The sequence below is a fragment of the Myotis daubentonii genome, chromosome 3 (assembly GCF_963259705.1).
Source record: "Myotis daubentonii chromosome 3, mMyoDau2.1, whole genome shotgun sequence".
In the NCBI taxonomy this organism is placed as follows: Eukaryota; Metazoa; Chordata; class Mammalia; order Chiroptera; family Vespertilionidae; genus Myotis; species Myotis daubentonii.
Window position 1 is genome coordinate 68,372,198 of NC_081842.1, and position 11,291 is coordinate 68,383,488.

Below are 11,291 nucleotides of genomic sequence, written 5' to 3' on the forward strand. Positions count from 1 at the left end.
TTTTGCAGTAGTAAATATGATTTTTTTAAATTTCTGTGGCATAAGTCATAATGTCTCTTCCTTCATTATTTAACTTCATTTATTTCTTTTTCTTACTCTAGCTAATGGTTTCTCAATTCTGTTTATATTTTCAAAAAAACAAACTCTAAGTTTTGTTGATTTTTCTCTATTATTTTCCTGTTTTCTACTTTATTTATGCTCTAATCTTTGTTGCTTTCTTCCTTCTGCTAACTTTGGACTCTGTTTTTTTCTTCTTTTCCTTGCTCCTTAAAGACTTAGGTTTTTTATGCAAACTTTATCAAAATCCCCAAAACATTTTTAACAGAAATAGAAAATACAATTCCACAATTCATATGAAACAGAAAAGACCATGAATAGCCAAATCCGTCTTGAGAAAAAAGAATAAAGCTGGAGGCATCCTATTTTCTGATTTCAAAATATCGTACAAAGCTACAGTAATCAACACAGTATGGCACTGCATAAGACAGGCTTTTGGACTAATAGAGAGTTCAGAAATGAATCCACACATATATGTTCAATTGCCTTTGACAAGGGTGCCAGGAAAAATACAATAAGAAAAGGATAATCTCTTGAACAAATGATGTTGGGGAAATAGTATATCCACATGAAAAAGAATGAAATTGGGCCCATACTGTACACCATACAGAAAAGTCATTTCAAATAGATTAAAAATTTAAATACAATACCTAAAACTATAAAACTCCAAGAAGAACACATAGAGGAAAAGCTTCATGATATAGGTTTGGCAATGATTTCATGGATGTGACACCAAAAGCACAGTCAACAAAAGCAAAATAAACAAGTGGGACTCTATTAAGCTGAAAAGCTTCTGCACAACAGAGGAAACAACAGAGTGAAAGGGCAACACACAGAATGAAAGAAAATCAGCATAAATATTTTAAAATAGAAAAGCCAATATCTTTGAAAGCCACCAAGTTTTAATTGAGAAAATTTTCTTTCAAAAAAAATCTATAGACTCGGAGGATTGTTAAGGAATAGAAATCTCTCTATTATATATATTTCTAAAAGAAGAAATATTAAATGAGTAAACTTTTTTTGAGGCCAGTATTAATTTCAAAATCTTTAATTAAAATCTTAATTTCAAGCCCTGGATGGTGTAGCTCAGTTGGTTTAGCATCATCTCATGAATTTAAATATCCTTTGTTCAATCCTGGTGGAGGCATATGCACAGGTTGTGGGTTTGATCCCTGAATGCAGCACATGCAGAAGGCAGTTGATCGATGTTCCCTCTCATATCCATGTTTCTCTCTCTCTTTCTTCCTTTCCATCTAAAAAATAAAAAATTGTTTCAAAGTCAGAAAAAATTTTTAAAAAAATAAAGTTATACTCTAGCTTAACTTATAAATAAACTTCCCAGAATTGTTTAACATTAGAAAATATGTCAATCTAATTTATCATATTAGTGAACTACTATAGAAAATCCATGTGACTATCTCAATAAGTTCAACAATCTATATATGATAAAGCCATAGAAAATAGAAATAGTAAAACATTTTTTAAACTTGATGATATGCTTAATGGCAAAATATCATACTTGGAGAAATTTTAGACATGGTCTTTAAATTCAGAAACAAGGCAAATATAACTGTTGTTTATGATATTTTATATTAAAAAGGTATAAGGATTGGAAAGAAATAAAAAAATGTTATTATGTGCAAAAAAAGATGATCATCTACATGGAAAACCATTAGATCAACAGAAAAACTTTGAATTAATAGAGTTTAGCAAAGTTTCCAAATACAGGTTAATTTACAAAATCAGAACTGTTCCTAAACCATTAATAACAGCTATACATTTTTATTAAAAAAAAAGAAGAAACCATTCATTATTATAATGAACAAATACCAAGGAATTGACTTTGTAAAAATTACATGAAACCTACAGAGAGAACATTTAAAAACTTTCTTAAATGACATTCAGAAAGACTTGTATAAGTGGAGAACAAATATATGGGTGGATCAAATTACTCTAAAGATATCAATGCTTGCAAAATTAAGTTACTCTACAAATCAATGTAAGACTAATAAAAATTCCAGCAGTATATATTTTATTTTATTAATTAATTTTTAATATTTATTGTTGAAAGTAATACATATGTCTATTACATATATGTCCTATTCTTTCTTCCATTGATCGCTTATAGCCGATCCCTGCCCCCTGCCTCAGGTCTTCACTCCCCTATTGTCTGTGTCCATGGATTATGCCTATATGCATACAAGTTCTTTGGTTGATCGCCTCCCACCCACCAGCCCACCCCCTCTTCCCCTCTAAGATTCTACAGTCAGTTCCATGCTTCAATGTCTCTAAATCAATTTTCTTCAAAAGTTTATTTTGTTTGTTAGATTCCACATATGAGTGAGGTCATGTGATATTTGTCTTTTTCTGACTGGCTTATTTCACTTACCTTTTGTTTTTATTTTAATTATTTGGGTCCTCTTTTTTTGTTTCTTGATGAGTCTGGCTAACGGTTCATCAATCTTGTTTATCTTTTCAAAGAACCAGCTCTTGGTCATTGATATTTTGTATTCCCCCCCCCTTTTTTTTTTAGTCTCTATGTCATTTATTTCTGCTCTAATTTTTATTATTTCCTTCCTTCTACTTACCCCAGGCCTTTCTTGTTTTTCTCTTTCTAATTCTTTAATTGTAGAGTTAAGTAGTTTATTACTAATTTTTCTTGTTTTTTTATTTGTTTGTTTGTTTTTTAGTTAGGCCTGTAATGCTATGAACTTCCCTCTCAGGACTGCCTTCGCTGTGTCCCAGAAATTTGGAGTTGTTGTGTGTTCATTTTCATTTGTTTCCAGAAATATTTTTATTTCTTTCTTTGTTTAACAACATGCTAATTAGCCTCCATGTGTTTGAATGTATTTGAGTGTTTTTACTGTAGTTGATTTCTACTTTCATTCCATTGTGATCTAAGAAGATGGTTGGTATGATTTAAATCTTCTTGAATTCGTAGACTTGTTTTGTGTCTTAACATGTGTTTTATCTTTGTGAGTGACCCATGAGCACTTGAGAAGAATGATATTCTGGAGCTTTGGGGTGAAATGTTCTATAAATGTCGATTAAATCCATCTGATTCAGTGTGTCAATTGGTCACTATTTAAGTATTAATTTTTGTCTGGAATATCTATCCAGTGAAATCAGTGGGATAAAGTCCCGCTATGTGACTTTGGAGTTAAAATCCCCTACTATGACTGTATTGCAGTCAATCTCTCCCTTAAAGTCCTCCAGAAGTTTTGTTACTGTATTTAGGTGCTCCTATATTGGGTGCATATATGTTTATTAGGGTCATATCCTCTTGTGGGATCCATCCCATTAGTATTATGTAGAAACCTTTATTGTCTCTTGTGATGGCCTTCAGTTTGAAGTCTATTTTGTCAGGTATGAATATTGTTACTCCAGCTTTTGTTTCTTTTCGATCTGCATGGAAATTTTTTCCTATCCCTTCATTCTCATCCTATGTGAGCTTTTTTGTTCTGAAGTGGGTCCCTGTAGATTGCATATATTTGGTTTATGTTTTCATATCTATTCAGCTACACTATGTCTTTTGATTGGAGCATTTAATCCATTTACATTTAAGATTATTATTGATAAGTATTTATTCATTGCCATTTTAATTCTTTATGCCTAAGTTCCTCTCTCTCTCTCTCTCTCTCTCTCTCTCTCTCTCTCTCTTCAGATTACAGTAGTTCCTTTAGCATTTTTTCCAATGTTTGTTTGATGGTGATAAAATCCTTTAGCCTTTTTATGTCTGGGAAATGTTTTATTTCACTATCTATTTTAAATGATAGCCTTGGTAGATAAAATAATCTTGATGTCAGATCCTTGCTTTTTATTACTTTGAACATTTCATGCCATTTTCTTCTTGCCTATAGAGGTTCTAATGAAAAATCAGCTTCTCAGAGCTCCATTGTAGCTAACAAATTGCTTTTCTCTTGCTGCCTTTAAGATTCTCTCTTGGTCTTTTTTTAAATATATATATATATATTTTATTGATTTCAGACAGGAAGAGGGAGAGAGAGATAGAAACATCAATGATGAGAGAGAATCATTGATTGGCTGCCTCCGGCATGCCCCCTACTGGAGATCGAGCCTGCAACCCGGACATTCCTGTCCGGGAATCAAACTGTGACCTTCTGGTTCATAGGTCAATGCTCAACCACTGAGCCATGCCAGCTGGGACTCTCTTTGTCTTTAATTTTAGGCATTTTAATTATGATGTGTCTGGGTGTGAGCCTGTTTGGATTCTTCTTGCTTGGAACTCTCTGTGCCTCCTGACCTTGTGTGACTTTTTTCTTCACCAGCTTAGGGAAGTTTCCTGCCATTATTTCTTCAAACAGGTTCTCGATTCACCCCTTGCTCACATTCTTCCCCTTGTGGTATTCCTATGATGCAAATATTGTTACATTTCATGTTGTCCCACAATTCCCTTAAGCTGTCCACCAGTTTTTTTGTTTGTTTCTTTTTTTTTAATCCTATCCTGAGGATATTTTTTCATTGCCTTTAAAAAGAGTGGAAGGGAGGGACAAAGACACACAGAGAAACATCAATGTTAGAGAGACACATTGATTGGTTGCCTTCAGCATGCACCCTGACCAGGGCCAGAGATTGAGCCTGCAACTGAGGTATGTGCCCTTGACCAGAATTGAACATGGGACCATTCAGTGAGCAGAGCAACGTTCTATTCACTGAGCCAAACCAGCTTGTGCAGGCAACAGTATTTTAATTGTGTGTGTTTTTCTTTTTAGTTATCTGATTCACTATCTTTTAATTCATTGATGCAATGCTTGGCTTCCACTAATCTGCTGTATATTCCTTCCACTAACTTCTTTATTAGTGCTATGTCATTCTTCTTAGTTACTATGTCTTTTCTAATGCCAGTGAGCGTCTTTGCCATCATTATTCTGAACTCTATGTCTAATAAATTTCTTATCTCAATTTCATTTAGCTCTTCCTGCGGAGAATTCTCTTGTTCTTTTGTTTGTGGCTTGTTTTTTAGTCTTCCCATTTTGGCTGCCTGTTTGGGTTTGTGTCTATGTATTAGGTAGATCTGCTGTGCCTCCCAATTTGCTATGCAGGACAGTTCCAGACACTGTTTCTGACTGGCTCTGAGTACCGTGTTTGGAGCTATCAGCAATCCATAGCTTATAGCTTTCTCTGCTGGGGCTGGGTGCCTTTGGAAAGGACCAGGATGTGCACCAGTGTTTTCTTTTCCTAACCCCAGGCCTCGTATTAGATCAGGCAAAGACTCAAAGCCTCTAGAGACTCCACTCTGCTAGCAGTCTTATTGTATTCAGTCTTTATTAGTGCCAGGCAATAGACCACTAGATATTTTCCAATAGGGTGGGGCAATTGCTTCTGCCCACAGGTGATTGCTATTCTCAGTCTTTTAATGGGCCTCAGAAACTCCACAGGGTAGGGCAAGGGGTTTTCCAATAGGGTAGGGCAACTGCTTTTCCCCAGGCAGAAACCACCTAGATAGCAAAGGTCTGCTGGAGAAAGATGCCCTCCATACTGTGAGGGAATGCCTCAGCACAGGAAATTGGGATGTCTGCTCTTAGCAGTGTAAACCTAGAGCCTCAAACCTGGCTTCTGCTCACTCAGCTCTAGACCACTCTGCCCTCCCTCAGCCAGAGTCCAAGGTGAGTAGTTGCACATAAAAATTTGTGCATTGGCTCTTAAGAGGATGCCTGCATTTCCAGCCATCTCTCCCTGGCAAACAGCAATCTTGCTACTTTTCACAGCCAGCTGTTATGTGGGCAACTTTCTCTGTTCTGGTGCTCTGGACTGGGGAGCCCAGCTTGGGTTTTAGAACCCAGCATTCTCAGTGTGACCCCCCTACAATTGAGATATCCCTCTGGAATTTCAGTTGCTATCTGTGGGAGCATGATAAGCCCTTTCATGCTTCTACACTTCCTACCAGTCTTTATGTGGTCTCCACTTACCACCCTTGGTTATCAGGGTTCTCTCCATATAGTCTTCATTTGATTGTTCAGGATGGTTTTATATTAGTTGTAATTCCAATTTGGTTCTGGGAGTGTGTCAGTGTGGCTTCCATTTACTCCACCACCATTTTAGAATCTCTCCTCCAGCTGTATTTTGTAATATAATAACACACACATTTATTTCTCACAGTTCAGGAGATTGGAAGTGCAGGATCAAAGTACCCACATGTTTAAATTTGTGAGAATCCTCTTCCTGGTTTACAATAGTCACCTTCTCCCTGTGTCTTTACCTGATAGACAAAGATGATTCTTTTTTTAATGTATCTTTATGGTTGAAAGTATTACAGATGTGCCCCATTAATCCCATCCATACCATCCCCCTCAGGCTTTCCCCACACAATTGTCTGTGTCCATGGGTTATGCATATATGCACATAAATTCTCTTACCCAACTCACCCTCTTCCTTCTGAGAATCCTTAGACTGTTGCATGCTTCCATGTCTCTGGATTTATTTTGTTTGTCAATTTATTTTGTTCATTAGGTTCCACACGGAAGATGGATTATGTGACATTTGTCTTTCTCTGACTGGCTTATTTCACTTAGCATAATACTATTCAGGCCCCTCCATACTGTCTCCAAAGGTAAGAGATCTTTCTTTTTTATAGCTGAATAGTATTCCATTGTGTAAATGCACCACAGCTTTCTTATCCATTCATCTGCTGATGAGCACTTGGGTTGTTGTAAATCACACTGCTATTAACATAGCAGTGCATATATTCTTTTGATTGGCATTTCAGGCTTCTTAGGATATATTCCTAGAAGTGGGATCACTGGATCAAATGGCAGTTCCATATTTAATATTTTGAGGAAACTCCATACTATTTTCCATAATGGCTGTACCAGTCTGCATTCCCACCAGCAGTGTATTAGCATTCCTTTTTCTCCACATCTTCGCCAGTACTTGTTGTTTGTTGATTTATTGATGATAGCCATTCTGGCATGTGTGAGATGATACCTTACTGGATTTTAATTTGCATCTCTCTGATGATTAGTGATGTTGAGCATTTTTTTTTATGTCTCTTGGCAATTTGTATGTCCTCTTTGGAAAAGTGTCTATTCAGGTGCTCTGCCCATTTCTTAATTGTGTTGTTAGTCTTCCTTTTGAGTTGTATGAGAACTTTATATATTTTAGAAATTAACCCCTTATCAGATGTATCACTGGCAAATACGTTCTCCTATACAATGAATTCCCTTTTCATTTTGATGCTGTTTTCTTTTGCTGTGCAGAAGCTTTTTATTTTGATGTAATCTCATTTGTTTACTTTTTCTTGTTTCTCTTGCCCTATGCATTGTATCAGTGAAAATTCTGCTACATGACATGTCTGATATTTTGCTGCCTACTTTTTCTTCTAGGATTTTTATGATTTCAGGATTTACATTTAAGTCCTTTATCTTTTTTGAGTTTATTTTTGTGTTTGGTGTAAGTTAGTGATCTAGTTTCATTTTTTGCATGTACCTGTCCAATTTTCCCAACACTATTTAATGAAGAGACTGTCTTAATTCCATTGTTTGCTCTTGCCTCCTTTGTCAAATATTAATTTTACATAATGGCTTGGGTCGATTTCTGGATTCCCTGTCCTGTTCCATTGAGCTATATGAGTGTTCTTGTGCTAGTACCAGGCTGTTTTAATTACAGTGGCTTTGTAGTATAACTTGATATATATATTGTGATCCCTTCAACTTAGTTCTTCTTTCTCAAGATTGATGCAGCTAATCAGGGTCTTTTTTGGTTCCACATAAATTTTTCAAGTGTTTGTTCTAGATCTGTTAAATATGCTATTGGTATTTTAATAGGTACTGCTTTGAATCTATAAATTGCTTTGGGCAGTATGGACATTTTAATGATGTTAATTCTACCAATCCACAAACACAGTATATTCTTCCACTTGTCTATAGCTTCCTGTTTGGAGTTATCAGCGATCTATAGCTGTGGTTCACTCTGCTGGGGTTGTGTGCATTTGGAATGGACCAAGATGCACACCAAAGTCTGCTTTTCCTAGCCTGGGTCTAGCACATCAGGCAAAGACTAAAAGCATCCAGAGATGTCTTCTGCCTGCAGGATGATTGTTACACAGCAGGGTGTGAATTCCGTATGGTAGGGTGAGAGATTTTCCAGTGGGTGTGTTAATTGCTTCCCCTAGGCAAAAGCTGCATGATGATAAAGGTTAGCTTGAGAAAGATGTCCTCTGTAGTTTGGGGGAATGATTCAGCATAGGGATCCAGGTGGTTGTCCTTTGAGCTCTATCCCCAGAGCCACCAACCCCAGATCCTCCTCACACAACTCTAGTCCACTCTGCCCTCTCTCTGCTGGAGCCCAAGGTGAGTGGCTGCACACGAGATTTTGTGCATTGACCCTTTAATGAGGTGCCTGCATTTCCAGCTGTCTATCTCTGGCAGACAGCAACCCCATTGCTTTCACAGCCAGATGTTATGTAGGCATCTCTCCAAGTTCTGGTCTTTGGGCTTGGAGCCTAGTTTGGGTTTAGACCTCAGACTTTTCAGAGGGAAACCCCAACTGAGATATCCCTCTGGAACTTCAGCTGCTGCCTGTGGAAACCCAGCCAGCCCTCTCACACCTCTGCACTTCCTTCCAGTATTGATGTGGCCTCCTCTTTATGTCCTTGGCTTTAATAATTCTCTCCAGCAGTCTTCAGTTGGTTATTCAAGATGATATTTCTATATTTTTGTTGTAATCCAGGTTGATTCTGGGAGAATGTCAGTGTAGCTTCCTCTGGCATCTTGGAACCTCTGTTTTATATCTTTTCATCTACTGCCTGTCCCCACTGAGATGTAAACTTCTGAAGACTATATACCTGGCTGTTTTAGTTGTACCTGTATCTCTGACACTGAGAACAGTGCATAGTGCAGACACTCCAGAACCTGTGGGTCGCAACCCCTTTGGTGGTCGAATGACCCTTTCACAGGGGTTGCCTAAGACCATCCTGCATATCAGATATTTACATTACGATTCATAACAGTAGCAACATTACAATTATGAAGTAGCAACGAAAATAATTTTATGGTTGGGTCACAACATGAGGAACTGTATTTAAAGGGCCAGAAGGTTGAGAACCACTGCTCTAGAATATTTGTCAAATAAATGAGTTGATAAATTATTATATTAATCCTGTAAAGTAACATCACTTTCATCTTCCTGTGGCTTTTTTCAGTAGATTTATCTCAAGCTTCACAACTTAGTGGATCCCCTCCCCCAGTTGTCTAAAGTTCATGTTCTTTCCTGTTATAAATCTGTCCTAAAGAAAGAATCTTAAACTCAATTCACCATAAGCAGTAATAATTACTAGCAGCTTACCTTTAAATCAATCTCAATTAGGATATCAAAGATAAACCTTTGACTGCAAGAATTACCAAGCATATGGAGAAGAGTTTTCCATGATGATTCTTTCCATGGAATATTTTGCTAGAGCCCTTGGAATTTTTTTTCCAGATTTGAAAATGTCCATATTTTACTACTCTCTATCACAGATAAGTAGTAATACAACTTACCTTTTCTTTCTCTGAACAATACACCAGCAAAGAATGATAAATATAATACAGAGAGAAATTACGAGTAAAACTGTAAGCAGCCACCTATAGGAAGAGCCAGAAGCACCTGAAAAACATAAATCAGAAACATGTTTGTTTGTTTGAGTGAAAGCAAAGTTTTATTACAGAAAAGCTCTCTGCTGCAGGGAGGGGACCCAAGTGGGTTGCCCCAAACATGTTCTTTATGACTATACTTCTTTCCTATACACTGTGCTGCCATTTTGGCACTTCTATCTCCAATGCTCTTTTGATAGATGATTGGTTTTGTTTTTGGCATTCAAATAGATGTTATGAAATTATTTGCTATATCCCACTTTATAAAAGGATATACTATTGAATATTCAAATTGAAGACAGATAATATTTAATATTATCCTATTACTCTCAAGAATAAAAAAAGATATAACCACCTAAATATTCACCTAGATTTAGGTATCTAAAATATTTTAAACAAAATAATTATAATATAGTCAGTTGAAATATTGCCCAATTACTAAATGGAATCTCCAAATACTCTTCAATATCCTCTAAAAATAAATTTGTAATCATAATTATTAGTATTTGAGATTAATATTCTAAGCAATGTAATAAGCATTTCCTAAAGATTATGTATATCAATTAGGAGAATTCAATTATCAGATATAAATGGGAAAATGAAAGCTCTGAAATGTCAAAAAAAATTTCCTAAGAAAGTGGCAAAACAAATTCAGTCTGACTCCAGAGCCTGTACTCTTAAAGAAAAACAAATTATAAAATTGTAAGTATCAACACTTTTTACTGTAGCTATTTTGACTACAGTGTTTCTCAATTACAGTAATCCCTCCTTTATCTGCAATCTCAGTTACCAGAGGTCAACAGCAGTCTGAAAATATTACATGAAAAATTCCAGAAATAAACAATTTATACGTTTTTAATTGTGTGTTGTTTTGAGTAGCATGATGAAATCTCAAGCTGTTTCACATTGTTTGCCCCCTCCCACGTCTCCCTGCCAGGTATGTGAATCATCCCTTTTCCCAGTGCTACCGACCTGACCACTGGTCACTTAGGAGCCAACTCTGCTATCATATCCACACTCAAGGTTTCTCAGTGCTTGTGTTCAAGTAACCCTTATTTTACTTTATAATGGCCCCACGTGCAAGAGTAGTGATGCTGGCAACTAGAATATGCCAAAGATAAACCATAAGGTGCTTTCTTTAAGTACAAAGGAATTTTTAAGTCTGATTAAATAATGGAATCAGTACTCCCTCCCCTGGGAAACTGACCTTTAGATAATTTCACAACCGACATTCTCTTTCGCTTACACATTCCATTTGCTAAGACCGGTAACTTTCCCCTCTGGACTTGCCCAGGATCCAGACCCACCCAGAGAATTTCCAGCCGAAAAAGCTCACCTAGAGTCTTTTAAAATCTCTGACTCCCGTCCCTGGGTGCTGGTGTCATTTTGGGGCTCAGCCCCTCTGGTTTACATATGATCTAATAAATGTATAATTCTTTACCACTTTTGGCCTCGTGCATACCTCCTTCAGCAACCCTAACATGGAACGTTCTCAATAAGGAAAGAAAAAAATCATATGCTGAGGTTGTTAAGGTCTATCTATGGTAAGAATAACCCTTCTATTCATGAAATTGTGAAGAAGAGAAAAAAAAATGTTGTGCTAGTTTTGCTATCATACCTCAAAGGACAACAAGTATGTGATAA

The 11,291-nt window shown here is 36.5% G+C and overlaps 1 protein-coding gene across 1 annotated transcript in view; it reads right to left on the bottom strand.

Moving 5' to 3' along the window:
• Positions 1–1,089: 1,089 nt before the first annotated feature.
• The window catches only part of LOC132229611 (OX-2 membrane glycoprotein-like), a 41,823-nt gene continuing 31,621 nt past the window's right edge, over positions 1,090–11,291 (bottom strand). The window contains 2 exon segments of the mRNA XM_059686168.1: positions 1,090–1,310; positions 9,555–9,660. Of these exon segments, the coding sequence (XP_059542151.1) occupies positions 1,187–1,310; positions 9,555–9,660 (230 nt within the window). The 3' untranslated portion in view covers positions 1,090–1,186.